This window comes from Pongo abelii, chromosome 10, assembly GCF_028885655.2.
Source record: "Pongo abelii isolate AG06213 chromosome 10, NHGRI_mPonAbe1-v2.0_pri, whole genome shotgun sequence".
In the NCBI taxonomy this organism is placed as follows: domain Eukaryota; kingdom Metazoa; phylum Chordata; class Mammalia; order Primates; family Hominidae; genus Pongo; species Pongo abelii.
In genome coordinates this window covers 122,078,757-122,094,878 of record NC_071995.2, presented here as the reverse complement: position 1 = coordinate 122,094,878, position 16,122 = coordinate 122,078,757, and the positions used below count along the sequence as shown (strand labels likewise).

Here is a 16,122-nt window from a genome sequence, read left to right as displayed (position 1 = left end):
CCAGGCTGGAGTGCTGTGGTGCGATCTCGACTCACTGCAACCACTGCCTCCCAGGTTCAAGTGATTCTCCTGCCTCAGTCTCCCGAGTAGCTGAGATCACAGGCGAGCGCCACCATGCCCAGCTAATTTTTGTATTTTTAGTAGAGAAGGGGTTTTGCCATGTTGGCCAGGCTGGTCTCGAACTCTTGACCTCAGGTAATCTGCCTGCTTTGGCTTCCCAAAGTGCTGGGATTACAGGCGTGAGTCACGGTGGCTAGCCCTCATTAGCTTTTGATAACTGAATTAACATGCTTTAGGACAAAGGAGGCATTGCCACAATGTAGTTTAACTTCTGGAAAATTTGTATTTAACTAGAAATTGTTACTTTTAATAATTTGAAATCAACCTTTTTTTTTTTGACATCAGCATCTTAAGTCAGAATCAGAATATATTCCCCGCCCCACCTCTCCCCTCCGCTCCCTCCCACCCCCCTCCCTCCCTCCCTTCCTTTCTTCCTTCCTTCCTTACTTCCTTTTCTTTGTTTCTTTTTCTCCTCTTTCATTCTCTCTCTTTTCTTTTTTTTTTGAAATAGGGTCTCATTCTGTCATCCAGGCTGGAGTGCAGTGGCACAATCTCTGTTCACTGTACCTTCAACCTCTTGGGCTCAAGCCATCCTCCCACCTCAGCTTCCCAAGTAGCTGGGACTACAGGTGCACACCACCATGCCCAGCTAATTTTTGCATTTTTTGTTGAGACAAGGTTTTGCTATGTTGCCCAGGTTAGTCTTGAACTCATGAACTCAAATGATCCACCCACCTTGGCCTCCCAAAGTGCTGGAATTACAGGCATGAGCCGCTGTGCCCAGCCTCTGAGCTCTCTTTTTATAACAGCTTTCAAAATAACATCAACTTATATTATCCTGAAATGAAATTCATAGGTAATATAACCTACCTGTACCCACTTTAAAAAATCAATATACTATCCTAAATGTGACATAAAGGAGAAATTAAAAATTTACAGTAGAATAACATGTATTTGGATATATCCATGTCAGGCACATGTTCATTAGAAGACATAATGAAGTAGTCATGTTTACCTGTATGTAGACTTACTGTGAATTCGGCAGCTGAACACAGATCGATATAACTATGGTGTGTTGATGATCCAGGTATTGTGTACAGCACCTCCACTGGTGACATGCTTTTCTGAAAGGGTGACCAACTTCTCATGAGATATTGAAACTTAAGTTTGTTTTGATGTTATGAATACTGTGCGAAATATTTATTGTTTTATAACATAAAGTGGACACAGGACAATTCTTCATCATGGGGGAGTGCCCTATGATCTGCATGCCTGGACCCTGCCCACTAAATGCCAGTGATGTCCCCCCAGCTTTGTCATGACCATGACCTCACAGATTTCCAACATGGAGTTCCTTCCCCATTGAGATCACTGCATCATATTTAAATTTAAAACTTAGGCCTGTAATCCCAGCACTTTGGGAGACCGAGGCGGGTGGATCACTTGAGGTCAGGAGTTCGAGAACAGCCTGGCTAACATGGTGAAACCCTGTCTCTACTAAAAATACAAAAAAATTAGCTGGGTGTGGTGGCAGGTGCCTGTAGTCCCAGCTACTTGGGGGCTGAGGCCATGGCGTGAACCCAGGAGGCAGAGCTTGCAGTGAGCCGAGATCATGCCACTGCACTCCAGTCTGGGCAGCAGAGCAAGACTCTGTCTCAAAAAAAAAAAAAAAAAAAAAAATATATATATATATATATATATATATATATATGTATAAATTAGCCGAACATGGTGACACATGTCTGTAATCTCAGCTACTTGGGAGGCTGAGGCACGAGAATTGCTTGAACTCAGGAGGCGGAGGTTGCAGTGAGCCCAGATCATGCCACTGCACTCCAGCCTGGGCGAGAGAGTGAGAGACTCCGTCTCAAATAAATAAATAAATAAATAAATAAATAAATAAAACTTAATCCTTTTAGCCATCTATGAGATATTATTATTCCCATTTTATAAAGTAGGAAACGGAGGTACAAATTAATTTGTCCAGGACCCCACGAGTTTTTAGTGGAGAGCTTGGACTTAGAGTGGGGCAGGGGTAGGAGACAGAGTTCACAAAGTGAACATTTAAGAGACTTTCTGATGTGGCAAATGCTATGAAGGAAATAAATAGGATGACAAGAAAGAAAGGAAGTGTTAGGATGGTTTGAGAAGATGACAATTAGGCTGAAATTGCAGGGTGGGAAGACAGCAGTCATGGTGAGAGCTGTGCAAGAGCTCGCGAGGTGGTGGGCACATCAGGCGCTCAGCTGTGAGGTAGGAGACAATTTTGGCATGCTCAAGAACAGAGGATGCCCGTGAGGCAGGTGCATAGCCAGCAAGGGACACAGGGCTGGGATGAAGTGGGGAGGTGCGTAGGAGCCAGACAGTGCAGAGCCATCTAAGGAGAGCTTAGGAGTGGAAAGATGCTGAAAGGCTTTACGCAGGCAGTTAGTTTTCATAGCCACTTCCTGATGTTGTGTATTGCTGCATGTGGTCTGTGGCTGAAAATCTCCCAGCCTTGAGGCTGAATGTAGCCTTCTGTAGAACTCCCTGCTCCCTTGGTGTGGCGCGCCAGCATACTCTGGCTATGAGAGTGCTGATGGCTCTTGGGATTCGGGATGGATCGTGACCTAAAAAGGGCTTTTTTACACTGGAGGAATTGTTCTGTGAAATGTCAAGTCAAAAAATTATTTTTAACTGACATATTTTATAATTTAATAGACCAGGTGGTTACAGCTATTCAATTTGGTGGAAAAACAATGCCAAGAACAGATAGTTGCCCAGCAGGAGCAGTTCCACAACCAAATTCAAGTAAGTTATCATTTACATTGATTCCTTTTTTATATACATATACATACATACATATATATACACACACACACGTATGTATATACACACACACACATATATAGAAATGGAGTCTTACTCTTGTCGTCCAGGTTGGAGTGCAGTGGCTTGATTTCAGCTCACTACAACCTCTGCCTCCTGGGTTTAAGCCATTCTCCTGCCTCAGCCTCCCGAGTAGCTGAGATTACAGGCACCTGCCAACACGCCCGGGTAATTTTGGTATTTTTAGTAGAGACGGGTTTCGCCATGTTCACCGGGCTGGTCTCAAACTCCTGACCTCAGGTGATCCACCCACCTCGGCCTCCTGCCCAGCCCTTTTTTACTTTTATTTTTATTTATTTTTTTTGAGATGGAGTCTCACTCTGTTGCCCAGGCTGGAGTGCAATGGCACGGTCTTGGCTCACTGCAAACTCCGCCTCCCAGGTTCAAGCAATTCTCCTGCTCTAGCCTCCTGAGTAGCTGGGAATACAGGTGTGTGCCACCATACCTGGCTAATTTTTGTATTTTTAGTACCAACCGTGTTGGCCAGGCTGGTCTGGGACTCCTGACCTCTTGATCTGCCTGCCTCGGCCTCCCAAAGTGCTGGGATTACAGGTGTGAGCCACCACACCCAGCATCCTTTTTTATATTTGTAAGAAAAAACAATACGTTGTATCAATTTTTTTTTTTTTTTGAGACAAGGTCTCACTCTGTCACCCAGGCTGGCGTGCAGTGACATTATTTTAGCTGACTGCAACCGCTGCCTCCTGGGTTCAAGAAATTCTTCTGCCTCAGCCTCCTGAGTAGCTGGAATTACAGATGCGCACCACCATGTCTGGCTAATTTTTAGTAGAGTCAGAGTTTCACCGTGTTGGCCAGGCTGGTCTTGAGCTCCTGACCTTGTGATCTGCCCACTTTCGGCCTCCCAAAGTGCTGGGATTACAGGTGTGAGCCACTGTGCCTGGCCACCAGCCTCAATTTTGTTTATAAACTAAAGATAAAGCATCACATTATCTTTAGAATAATATCTCATCATATTTTCAAACATGATACTCTTGTAACAGTCAAAAATATGATGTTTAATATACTTTCTTACCCAAATCTGTAACTTTTTATTTCCAGCATATACAGGAGGAGATAAAAAATTTAGTCAAATTACAGACTAGTAGTGCTTCCTTGGCTTCCTGTGAAGGAGATTCTTCAAACAAACAAGTATCTTCAGAAAGTCAAATGGGTTTTTTTTCTGAAAGCAGTGAGAGAAATGAATCTGTTATCCATTATCCTGAATCCACAGAACCTGAAATACAGCAAGAAATGTCCACGTCACAACCAGACTGCAATGTGGATAGTTGCTCAGTAAGCAGTGGATATGGCACCTTTTGTATCTCAGAATTAAATCCGTACAAATCTAAAGACCCTAAGGAGTTAATGGAGCACGTAGATGTTCCCAAAGGACAGTATATAGCACCTGCAGTGCTGGTCGAGTCACTTGTAGATGGTGTGAAAAATGAGGATTTTTATATACGGACTCCTGAAGAGTGTCATGTGTCTTTAAAGGAAGATGTATCCATTTCTCCTGGTGAATTTGAACATAATTTTCTTGGTGAAAAGGTTTCTGAAGTATACAGTGGGAAAACAAATAGGTAAGTAGAATTTCCATCATTCGAAGGGAGTTTATTACATTTAGAATCTAGTGTTCCTTTTAATGCACTATAATAGAATGAGATGTATTTGAACATTTATCAGTTCATTGCCTGTAGAAAATTGAAATAAACAAAGCACACTACATTCTAATGACACTGACTTTCTTCCCATCTGTAATGTTGTGAGACCACTAAACTCTTAAGGTCGGAAGCTTTGCCAGAAAATAGAAAAGATATTTTTAGCAGACAGGACTGTATCAATAGTGGAAGTTTGTCACACATATTCATGTAATTTGAACAATTTTTTTTTTTTGAGACGGAGTCTTGCTCTGTCGCCCAGGCTGGAGTGCAGTGGTGCAATCTCGGCTCACTGCAAGCTCTGCTTCCCAGGTTCACGCCATTCTTCTGCCTCGACCTCCCGAGTAGCTGGGACTACAGGCACCCGCCACCACGCCCGGCTAATTTTTTGTATTTTTAGTAGAGACGGGGTTTCACTGTGTTAGCCAGGATGGTCTCGATCTCCTGACCTTGTGATCCGCCTGCCTCTGCCTCCCAAAGTGCTGGGATTACAGGCGTGAGTCACCACGCCTGGCCACAATTTTTTTTTTAAAGGTGGGGGTCTTGCTTTGTTGCCCAAGCTGGTGTGCCATGGTGCAATCATAGCTTGCTGCAGCCTAAAATTCCTGGGCTCAAGTGATCCTCCTGAGTAGCTAGGACTATGAGCGCGTGCTATGTTACCATGTCCAGCTGAAACCGAAAATTATATACAGGGTTACCCAATTTTATGTTTTGTTTTTTTTGAGATGGAGTCTTGCTCTGTCTCCCAGGCTGGAGTGCAGTGGCGCAATCTCAGCTCACTGCAACCTCTGCCTCCCTGGTTCAAGTGATACTCCTGCCTTAAGCCTCCTGAGTAGCTGGGACTACAGGTGTGGGCCACCACACCCGGCTAATTTTTGTATTTTCAGTAGAGACAGAGTTCCGCTGTGTTGGCCAGGCTGGTCTGTCTCCTGACCTCAGGTGATGTGCCCACCTCGGCCTCCCAAAGTGCTGGGATTATGGTGTGAGCCACCGTGCCTGGCCCCAATTTTATGTTTTTTAGTTTCTTTTTTCTAGTCTGTATGCTGCTAAATGTTTTTGTTTGTTTCTTTTGTTCTGTTTTTATTTGTTTTTTGAGATGGACTCTTGCTCTGTCACTCAGGCTGGAGTACAGTGGTGCGATCGCAGCTCACTGCAACCTCTACCTCCCAGGTTCATGTGATTCTCCTGCCTCAGCCTCCTGAGTAGCTGGGACTACAGGCATGTACCACCATGTCCGGCTAATTTTTGTATTTTTAGTAGAGATGGGGTTTCGCCGTGTTGGCCAGGCTGGTCTCGAACTCCTGAGAGTTTAGTAGTCTTACAACATCTGCCCACCTTGGCCTCCCGAAGTGCTGGGATTACAGGCATGAACCACTGCGCCCAGCCTGAATGTTTTTTATGTATAAGAAGAATTTTTATAAATTTAGTGACATTTCATGACAAAGGAGGCTTTTTATTAAACTGTGGCTGAATGTTTGTAAAACAAATAATCCTTAAAAATTTCATAATTTATCCCAAGTTTTTAGTTTCATGTCCCTGAATTGTGTCATCTAAAGCAACACAAATCTTATGTATGTTCAAGTATAATGATTGATTTATGCCAACAAATACGCTCTCATTGTAGAGATACATTTAGCACTTGGAAGGGCAAATGTGGTGGTTTTTGTTCTAGTCTATGGCTACAGACTTTGTGTATTATTAGTCACTGTTAGTCTTTTTTTTTTTTTTTGGGATGGAGTCTCGCTCTGTTGCCCAGGCTGGAGTGCAGTGGCGCTATCTCGGCTCACTGCAAGCTCTGCCTCCCGGGTTCACGCCATTCTCCTGCCTCAGCCTCCTGAGTAGCTTTTAGTAGAGATGGGGTTTCACCATGTTAGCCAGGATGGTCTCGATCTCCTGACCTTGTGATCCGCCCGCCTCAGCCTCTCAAAGTGCTGGGATTACAGGCATGAGCCACTGCACCAGGCCAGTCACTGTTAGTCTTTTTGTTTACTTTGCCTTTGATAATAAGAAATTGAAAAAAGTAATGTAGGTGAATTAATAAAAATTCATTGTCTTACTGCTATTAGAAAAAACAACTGGCTGGGTGCAATGGCTCACACTTGTAATCCCAGCACTTTGGGAGGCTGAGACAGGTGGCTCACTTGAGCCCAGGAGTTCGAGATCAGCCTGAGCAACATGGCAAGACCCTGTCTCTACAAAAAAAAAATAGAAAAATTAGCTGGGTGTGGTGGTGGCCACCTGTGGTCCCAGCTGCTTGGGAGGGTGAGGTGGGAGGATCACCTGAGCTGAGGAAGGTCAGACTGCAGTGAGCTGTGATTGCACCACTGCCACTGCATTCTAGCCTGGGTGACAGAGAGGGTCTCTAAAAAACAAACAAACAAAAACCACACACACAACAACAACTGAAAGCAACTGGTGGTTAGCTTTATATGTGAAGTACAGTATCTAAAGAAATAATTTTGGAACCCAGTGTGGTGGCTCATGCCTGTAATCCCAGCACTTTGGGAGGCTGAGGTAGGCAGAGGTCAGGAGTTTGAGACCAGTCTGGCCAACATGGTGAAACCCCATCTCTAGTAAAAATACAAAAATTAGCTGGGCGTGGTGCTGCGTCTGTAATCCCAGCTATTCAGGAGACTGAGGCACGAGAATTGCTTTAACCTAGGAGATGGAGGTTGCAGTGAACTGAGATTGCACTACTGTACTCCAGCCTGGGTGACACAGCGAGACTCTGTCTCAAAACAAAAAAAAAAGTAATTTTGGTTTTCTCTTCTTAAATAGTAATGCTATAACATCATGGGCACAAAAACTGAAGCAGAACCAACCAAAGAGAGCACATGTAGAAGATGGAGGTTCAAGATCTAAACAAGGAAATGAACAAAGCAAGAAGACACCAATTGAGAAAGTAGGTGACTAGTCACTTTCCCTGCGGGCTCCAGTACTGATGATTATGTGGGTTTAGTACACGCTCATGAACAAAACTCTTGTGCCCTTTCTTTTGTATTGTTAGTTTGTTCATTTATACATTTTTTTTTTATTTTTTTGAGACGGAGTTTCGCTCTCGTGGCCCAGACTGGAGTGCAATGACGTGATCTCAGCTCACTTCAACTTCCGCCTCCCAGGTTCAAGTGATTCTCCTGTCTCATCCTCCCAAGTACCTGTAGTGGTACAGGTGGTACGTGGTGGTACAGTCGTGTGCCACCATGCCTGGCCAATTATTTTTTATTTATTTTTATTTTTTTTTTGAGACGGAGTCTCGCTCTGTCACCCAGGCTGGAGTGCAGTGGCGCAGTCTTGGCTCACTGCAAGCTCTGCCTCCTGAGTTCATGCCATTCTCCTGCCTCAGCCTCCCAAGTAGCTGGGACTACAGACACCCGCCACCACACCCGGCTAATTTTTTGTATTTTTAGTAGAGATGGGGTTTCACCATGTTGGCCAGGCTGCTCTCAAACTCCTGACCTCAGGTGATCCACCCACCTTGGCCTCCCAAAGTGCAGGGATTATAGGCATGAGCCACCACGCTCGGCCCATTTATGCATCTTTCTTTTGGTGTTTCAGAGGATTAGAAATAATGATTTGCTGTAAGTGTTTCTTCTTTAGTAGGCTAGAAATCAAAGCTAATGAAGGATAAAATATTATGAAGATGAATCATTTGCAAAGGTCCTATTTCTCTTTGTACTGCAAATGTTTACATTTAGCCAGAAAGTAATCCATTTAATTGTTTAAAATAAACTTTCAAATAATTTATATTATTATTAAATTGTAAGAAGTAATACTGTAATCTTAAAGTTGAGGCTGGGCCAAGTGGCTCATGCCTGTAATGCCAGCACTTTGGGAGGCCGGGGTGGGCAGATCACGAGGTCAAGAGATCGAGACCATCCTGGTAAACATGGTGAAATCCCGTCTCTAACTAAAAATACAAAACTTAGCCAGGTGTGGTAGCATGCACCTGTAGTCCCAGCTACTTGGGAGGCTGAGGTAGGAGAATCACTTGAACTGGGGAGACGGAGGTTGCAGTGAGCCAAGATCACACCATTGCACTCCAGCCTGGCAAAAGAGTGAGATTCCGTCTAAAAAAAAAAAAGGTTGAAATTTGAACAGTTCTGAATTATAGTCCAAATTGTGAGAGATTAAATGTTGAAATTCTGTATGGCCCTTTTGCTAACCTAGCAGCTACTTTAATTAAAAGATTATAGATATTGAGTAAGGTTTTTAAAAAAATTATTTAAATTTGAGTTTCAGATAATTAAGATTTTAAACATTTCTTTTATTTATTTATTTATTTATTTATTTGTTAATTTTTTTGACATGGAGTCTTGCTCTGTTGCCCAGGCTGGGTTGCAGTGACATAATCTCAGCTCACTGCAATCTCTGTCTCCTGGGTTCAAGCGATTCTCCTGCCTCAGTCTCCTGATTAGCTGGGACTATAGGTGTGTGCCACCACGCCTGGCTTATTTTTGTATTTTTAGTAGAGATGGGGTCTCGCCATGTTGGTTAGGCTGGCCTGACCTCAAGTGATCCACCCACCTCAGCCTCCCAAACTGCCGGGATTATAAACGTGAGCCACTGTGCCTGGCCCAAAGAAATTTTTTTTAAATATGTTTTTGTAGAGACAGGGTCTCACTATGTTGCCCAGGCTGGTCTCAAACTCCTGGCTTCAAGTGATCCTCTTGCCTTGGCCTCCCAAAATGCTGAGATTACAAGCATGAGCCACTGTGCCTGGCCAGATAATTTTTAATATGCCTATATAGCCCTTATTGCTCTAAATTTGTCACAGAATAGCATTGTTTAGTATAATACATTGAAATGGCAAAATCAGGTCCCTCTACAAATCCAATACCTTTAGAAACTGGCCATGTCTTATCATCCTGAACATGGTCTTTTTGTCATCCTATGAAAAAGATCTATTAAAGAGGTCATAAGAAGATCGTACTACAGCCTTCATAAGGCATTATTTATTCAGTAAATTTTATTTCTTCAATTTAGGCTTCCTGATATCACCATTCTTTGTACTTTTTCAGATTTATATTGAAGAGGAGGGAAGTGAAGGTAAATGAAGCTCTATGAACCACAAAAGCTTCTGTGGCCTAGGAAAGCCCTTTAGTACTGTGTTGCTAGTTTTATTCTAGAAAAGCCCTTTAGTACTATATTGGTAGCTCTAGAAAAGCCATTCAATACACCCCCACCACCACGTCTGGCTAATTTTTTGTATTTTTAGTAGAGACGGGGTTTCACTGTGTTAGCCAGGATAATCCCGATCTCCTGACCTAGTGATCCTCCTGCCTCGGCCTCCCAAAGTGCTGGGATTACAGGCGTGAACCACCGCGCCCAGCCTTCTCTTGGTCTTAAGTAGCGAGACAAATTCAAACAGGTGGAATTTCTTCCTTGATGAGAAAGAAAATAAGTGGTACCTTATAAGGCTCATATGTTAATTCCCCGTCTTGGTAGGTAGTGTTATCTCAGTGTGCTTTTACTTTGGCAATGGGTTCATGGATGGTTACATACTCTTTACAGGAATTAAAAGTTTCATGAGGGACCTGAAAAGAAAAATTCTGATAGAAATATTCTCATCACATATCTCTGGAAACACATTTCTTGCGACAGTGTCAGAGATGTGACGATTGATTTGCTCAGAATTTTTACTAGAGTTGATAAGTAAGCAGGGACTACTAACCAATTGTTTGTATATAGGAAGTAGTCTACTACTTAAGGCTCATATTATTGACTTATGGTTTTTAGAGTTAATCTGATTTATTGTAATTATGATAAAAATGAATTGTTAGAGCTTTTACATTAATTTTTATACTAAATGGCTTTAATTCTAGGCACCTCAAATTTGTTTTGGAAGTAAATGGGAAATTATAAATACATTTTAGGTCTGAACTCACGAAATAATACCTGCCCCCATTTTTCTCCTTCCAGCTCCACAGAGAACTGAAATAAACTTTTGTAAATTACACAGGGAAAAAAAAAATCTGCAACAGTGGATTCCTATCAGTTAGCATTCTTGTAACCGTGGGGAAACCAGGCTTTCTTCTTCTTCTTTTTTTTTTTTTTGGAGACAGAGTCTTGCTCTGTTGCCCAGGCTAGAGTGCAGTGGCACGATCTCGGCTCACTGCAACCTCCGCCTCCCAGGTTCAAGTGATTCTCCTGCCGCAGCCTCCCGAGTAGCTGGGATTATAGGCATCCGCCACTGCGCCCGGCTAATTTTTGTATTTTTAGTAGAGACGGGGTTTCATCATCTTGACCAGGCTGTTTTCGAACTTTTGAGCTCGTGATCCACCCGCCTCAGCCTCCCAAAGTGCTGGGATCATAGGCGTGAGCTACCGTGCCTGGCCCAGGCTTGCTTCTTTGAACCCTCTGAAGGTTTCTCTCCACCTGGTTTGAGGCCTGGCTCTCATTTCTTGGGTCAGCAGATTGTGCCTAATGACTTTTAGCTGTCAACCAATAGTTTTCTTTCTTGTAGTCTGATTTTGCTGCTGCTACACATCCTTGTGCTTTTTACCTCAGTAAACCAGATGAAACTCCAAATGCTTGGATGTCTGATTCAGGAACAGGTATGATACTTAAATTTTAATTTTTTTTAACCTAAACTACACTCAGAGGAAGGTACTTAGATTTTTAGAGCATTATTTTTAAAAAACAACTTGCCTACATTTCTCCATATGGGATGATACTGTATAGTAGTATGGTTTTGTAAATGTGTTATGTGTTGTGGTGTTCTCTGGTAGCAGCCTTACCTTTGTTTGTTTTGTTTTTTTGAGACAGGGTCTCACTCTGTCACCCAGGCTGGGGTGCAGTGGTGCGATCACAGCTCACTGCAGCCTCAGCCTCCTGGGCTCAAGTGATCCTCCCACCTCAGCTTCCCAAGAATAGCTGGGACAACAGGTGGCACCGCCATGCCCGGCTACCTTTTGTATTTTTTTGTAGAGACAGGGTTTCGCCATGTTGCCCCAGCTGGTTTTGAACTCCTGGGTGCAAGCAATCCACCAGCCTTGGTTTCTCAAAGTGCTGGGATTACAGGCTTCAGCCACCATGTCCAGCCTCCTTTCTTTCTTGTCTTAATTTATGTTGCAAGATCTGTAAAGAGAATGAAGAAGTATTTTTGCAGTTGTTTTGAACAGCTGTAAAAATCATCAGCCTTTTTCGGGCAGTCCAAAATGAATTAAATGCAAACCCTCTGAGCCATCCTTTACACTCCATGGTGAGCTTATTCCAATCTTAATGGCTTTATATACAGACTTTATTTTTTTTCCATATCCCACATCCAATTCATCAGGATGAATTAGCTTTGCCTTACAAATCTTTCTAGAATCCCACCACTTCTTACCACCTCCACAGCTTCTAGCCTAAGAGTGTTCTCTCATCTGTCACCTGGGTTGCTGCTGTCTTCCTAACCAGCCTCCCCACTTCCACTCTTGCACACTTCAATCTGTTCTCAACATAGGAGACAAAGTGATCGTCTGAAAAGTTAAGTCACATCATGTGACTCCTCCTCTCCAAACCCTGTTGTTCACAGAGTCCTTACAGGGTCCCACAGTGCCTAACAACCTAGCCCTGTTACCTCTTTGACCTCACTTTATACTGAGTTGTTCCTCGAATTACAATGGGGTTATGTCCTGATAAACCCACCATAAATTGAAAATATCATAAGTTGAAAATGGGTTGGGCGCAGTGGCTCATGCCTATAATCCCAGCACTTTGAGAGTCCAAGGTGTGAGGATCGCTTGAGGCCATGAGTTTGAGACCAGCTTGAGCAACAAGTTGAGACCCCATCTCTACAAAAGAGTTAAAAAATTAGCCAGGGGTGGTGATGCGCCTGTAGTGCTAGCTACTTGGAAAGCTGAAATGAGAAGATTGCTTGAGTCTGGGAGATCAAGGCTGCAGTGAGCCATGATCACACCACTGCACTCCAGCCTGGGCAACACCAAGACCTTGTCTCAAGAAAAAAAAAAAATTGAAAATGCATTTAGTACACCTAGCTTATTAAACATCATAGCTTAGCCTAGTGTACGTTAAATGTGCTCAGAACACTTACATTAGCCCACAGTTGGGCAAAGTTATCTAACACAAAGTATTTTATAATAAAGTATTGACTATTTCATATACTTTATTGAATACTGACAGTGAAAAACAGAATGGTCAGCCAGGCGCGGTGGCTCATGCTTGTAATCCCAGCACTTTGGGAGGCCAGGTCGGGTGGATCACGAGGTCAGGCGATCGAGACTATTCTGGCTAATACAGTGAAACCCCATCTCTACTAAAAATACAAAAAATTAGCTGGGCTTGGTGGCGGGCACCTGTAATCCCAGCTACTTGAGAGGCTGAGGCAGAATGGTGTGAACCCAGGAGGCAGAGCTTGCAGTGAGCCGAGATTGTGTCACTGCACTCCAGCCTGGGCGATAGAGCCAGACTCCGTCTCAAAAAAAAAAAAAAAATTAAAAAAAACCAGAATGGTCATATGGGTACTCAAAGTATGGTTTCTACTGACTGCACATCGCTTTTGCACCATGATAAAGTTAAAAAAAAAAAAAAAAAAAAAAAGAGTCGACCATTGTAGGCTGGGGATTGTACTCTGTCCCTTTCTTTTTTTTTTTTTTTTTGAGACAGAGTTTTGCTCTTGTTGCCCAGGTTGGAGTGCGATGGTGTGATCTCGGCTCACTGTAACCTCCGCTTCCTGGGTTCAAGTGATTTTTCTGCCTTAGCCTTCAGCTTCCCAAGCTGGGATTACAGGCATGCACTACCACGCCCAGCTAATTTTGTATTTTTAGTAGAGACAGAGTTTTTCCACGTTGGTCAGGCTGGTCTTCAACTCCTGACCTCAGGTGATCTGCCCGCCTCAGCCTCCCAAAGTACAGGCGTGAGCCATTGCGCCTGGCCGTGCTCTGTCCGTTTCTTTGATGAGAAGGGAGATTGTCTGCTCAAATGTCCCAGATAGGTTTTAGGACTTTTGCATTGGCTGTTTTCCATACTTGAAATGTTCTTCCCCCATGTATGAGGGAGCTCCCTCATACATGGCTAAAATGGCTGATGCCCTCTTAATTATCCTCTCAGTAGCCAACCTTGTTCACCTGATTCAAAAATAGTGCCTGCCCATCCCAGCCCCCACTACATAACCCCTTTATCCTATTTTAAAATCTCATCAGAGTGCTTACCACCTATATACTGCATAATTTACTTAGTTTTCATGTCTCACGCCTCCTGCCTCCCCAGCCTGGCACTATAGGTGCTCAATAAACATTTGAATTATTTACATTGATTCTATATGTCTATACTACTCACAAAGTAATTGTCAGCTGGGCGTGGTGGCTCACACCTGTGATCCCAGCACTTTGGGAAGCCAAGGTGGGCAGATCACTTGACCCCAGGAGGTTGAGACCAGCCTGGGCAACATAGCAAAACTTCGTCTCTACACAAAATACAAAAATTAGCTGGGTGCGGTGGTGTGAACTTATAGTCTCAGCTACTTGGGAGGCTGAAAGGGAATGATGGATTGAGCTCGGGAAGTCAGGGCTGTAGTGAGCTGTGATTGCACCACTGTACTCCAGCCTGGGTGACAGATGGAGGCCCTGTCTCAGAAAAAAAAAGGAAATTGTCTATTTTAAAATATATTTTAAGGCTGGACCTGGTAGCTCACAACTGTAATCCTAGCACTTTGGGAGGCCGAGGAGGGTGGATTGCTTGAGCTCTGGAGTTCGAGACCAGCCTGGGTAACATGGCAAAACCCTGTCTCTACTAAAAGTACCAAAAAAATTAGCAGGGCTTGGTGGTGTGTGCCTGTAGTCCCAGCTTCTTGTGGGGCTAAGGCAGGAGGATGTCTTGAACCTGGAAGGTTGAGACTTCAGTGAGCTGGGCTGGGTGCAGTGGCCCATGCCTATAATCCCAGAACTTTGGGAGGCCGAGGCGGGAGGATCACTTGAGATCAGGAGTTCGAGACCAGCCTGGCCAACATGGTGAAGCCCCATCTCTACTAAAAATACAAAAATTAGTCCGGGCACGGTGGCTCACACCTGTTATCCCAGCACTTTGGGAGGCCGAGGCAGGCAGATCACTTGAGGTCAGGAGTTCGAGACCAGTCTGGCCAAAATGGCAAAACCCTGTCTCTACTAAAAATACAAAAATTAGCCGGGCGTGGTGTTACATGCCTGTAACCTCAGCTACTCAGGAGGTTGAGGCAGGAGAATCACCTGAACCTGGGAGGTGGAGGTTGCAGTGAGCTGAGCTCGCGCCATTGCACTCCAGCCTGGGCAACAGAGTAAGACTCTGTCTCAAAAAAAAAAAAAAAGAAAAGAAAAGAAAACCAAAAATTAGCTGGTTATGGTGGCTCATGCCTGTAATTCCAACTACTCGGGAGGCTGAGGCAGGAGAATCGCTTGAACTCAGGAGGCGGAGGTTGCAATGAGCCGAGATCACTCCACTGCATTCTATCTTGGGCAACAGAGCGAGACTCTGTCTCAAAAAAAGAGACCACAGTGGACTGAGATGGCACCACTGCACTCCAGCCTGGGTGACAAAGCGAGACCCTGTCTCAAAAAATAAAAAAATATTTTATTATTATTATTTTAATTTTTTTTTGAGACTCTATCACTCACTCTATCACTCAGGCTGGAGTGCAATGACACCATCTCAGCTCACTACAACCTCTGTCTCCTGGGTTCAAGTGATTCTCATGACTCAGCCTCCCAAGTAGCTGGTATTACAGTGTGTGCCACCACACCTGGCTGATTTTTGGATTTTTAGTAGAGATGGGGCTTCACCACATTGGCCAGGCTGGTCTCAAACTCCTGACGTTAGGTAATCCTCCTGCCTCAGCTTCCTAAAGGTCTGGGATTACAGGTGTGAGCTACCGTGCCTGGCCAAAAATATGTATTTTAAATTGTACCAACTCATCTTGACTTTTTATATTTCAGTTTTAAACATTTGCATCCAGTTAGGACTCTTACATAATAAGGAATTTAGATAACTTTTTTTCCATCAAAATTCAAATTACTTTAATCCAAAATTAGTTTCTTCCCATATTTAATTTCCTTTAGGTAGAAATGTTATTCTAGAAAGCATTTTTGTTTTTTCCTCACTCTTTTCTATTCTGTTTATTTGTGCACATCAGGATTGACTTACTGGAAACTAGAGGAAAAGGATATGCACCACTCTTTGCCTGAAACTTTAGAGAAGACATTCATATCATTGTCTTTCACAGATGTGTCACCAAACCAGGTAATTTAAAAACACACTGTGGCCAGGCGCGGTGGCTCACGCCTGTAATCCCAGCACTTTGGGAGGCCGAGGTGGGTGGATCATGAGGTCAGGAGATCGAGACCATCCTGGCTAACACAGTGAAACCCCGTCTCTATTAAAACTACAAAAAATTAGCTGGGCATGGTGGCGGTCGCCTGTAGTCCCAGCTACTCCGGAGGCTGAGGCAGGAGAATGGTGTGAACCTGGGAGGCGGAGCTTTTAGTGAGGGGAGATTGCGCCACTGCACTCCAGCCTGGGTGATAGAGCAAGACTCCATCTCAAAAAAAAAAAAAACCAACACACA

The 16,122-nt window shown here is 43.8% G+C and overlaps 1 protein-coding gene across 12 annotated transcripts in view; it reads left to right on the top strand.

Moving 5' to 3' along the window:
* Positions 1-16,122, top strand: part of MPHOSPH9 (M-phase phosphoprotein 9) — a 92,408-nt gene that overhangs the window by 18,216 nt on the left and 58,070 nt on the right. For 11 of the 12 annotated variants that reach the window (XM_054528406.1, XM_063712287.1, XM_054528408.2 and 8 more), the window contains 5 exons: positions 2,761-2,850; positions 3,988-4,508; positions 7,365-7,488; positions 11,050-11,140; positions 15,691-15,797. In XM_054528406.1, coding sequence (XP_054384381.1) covers positions 2,761-2,850; positions 3,988-4,508; positions 7,365-7,488; positions 11,050-11,140; positions 15,691-15,797 — 933 coding nt within the window. The remainder of the gene's footprint in view (positions 1-2,760; positions 2,851-3,987; positions 4,509-7,364; positions 7,489-11,049; positions 11,141-15,690; positions 15,798-16,122) is intronic. The other variant, XM_054528410.2, reaches the window with a different exon arrangement.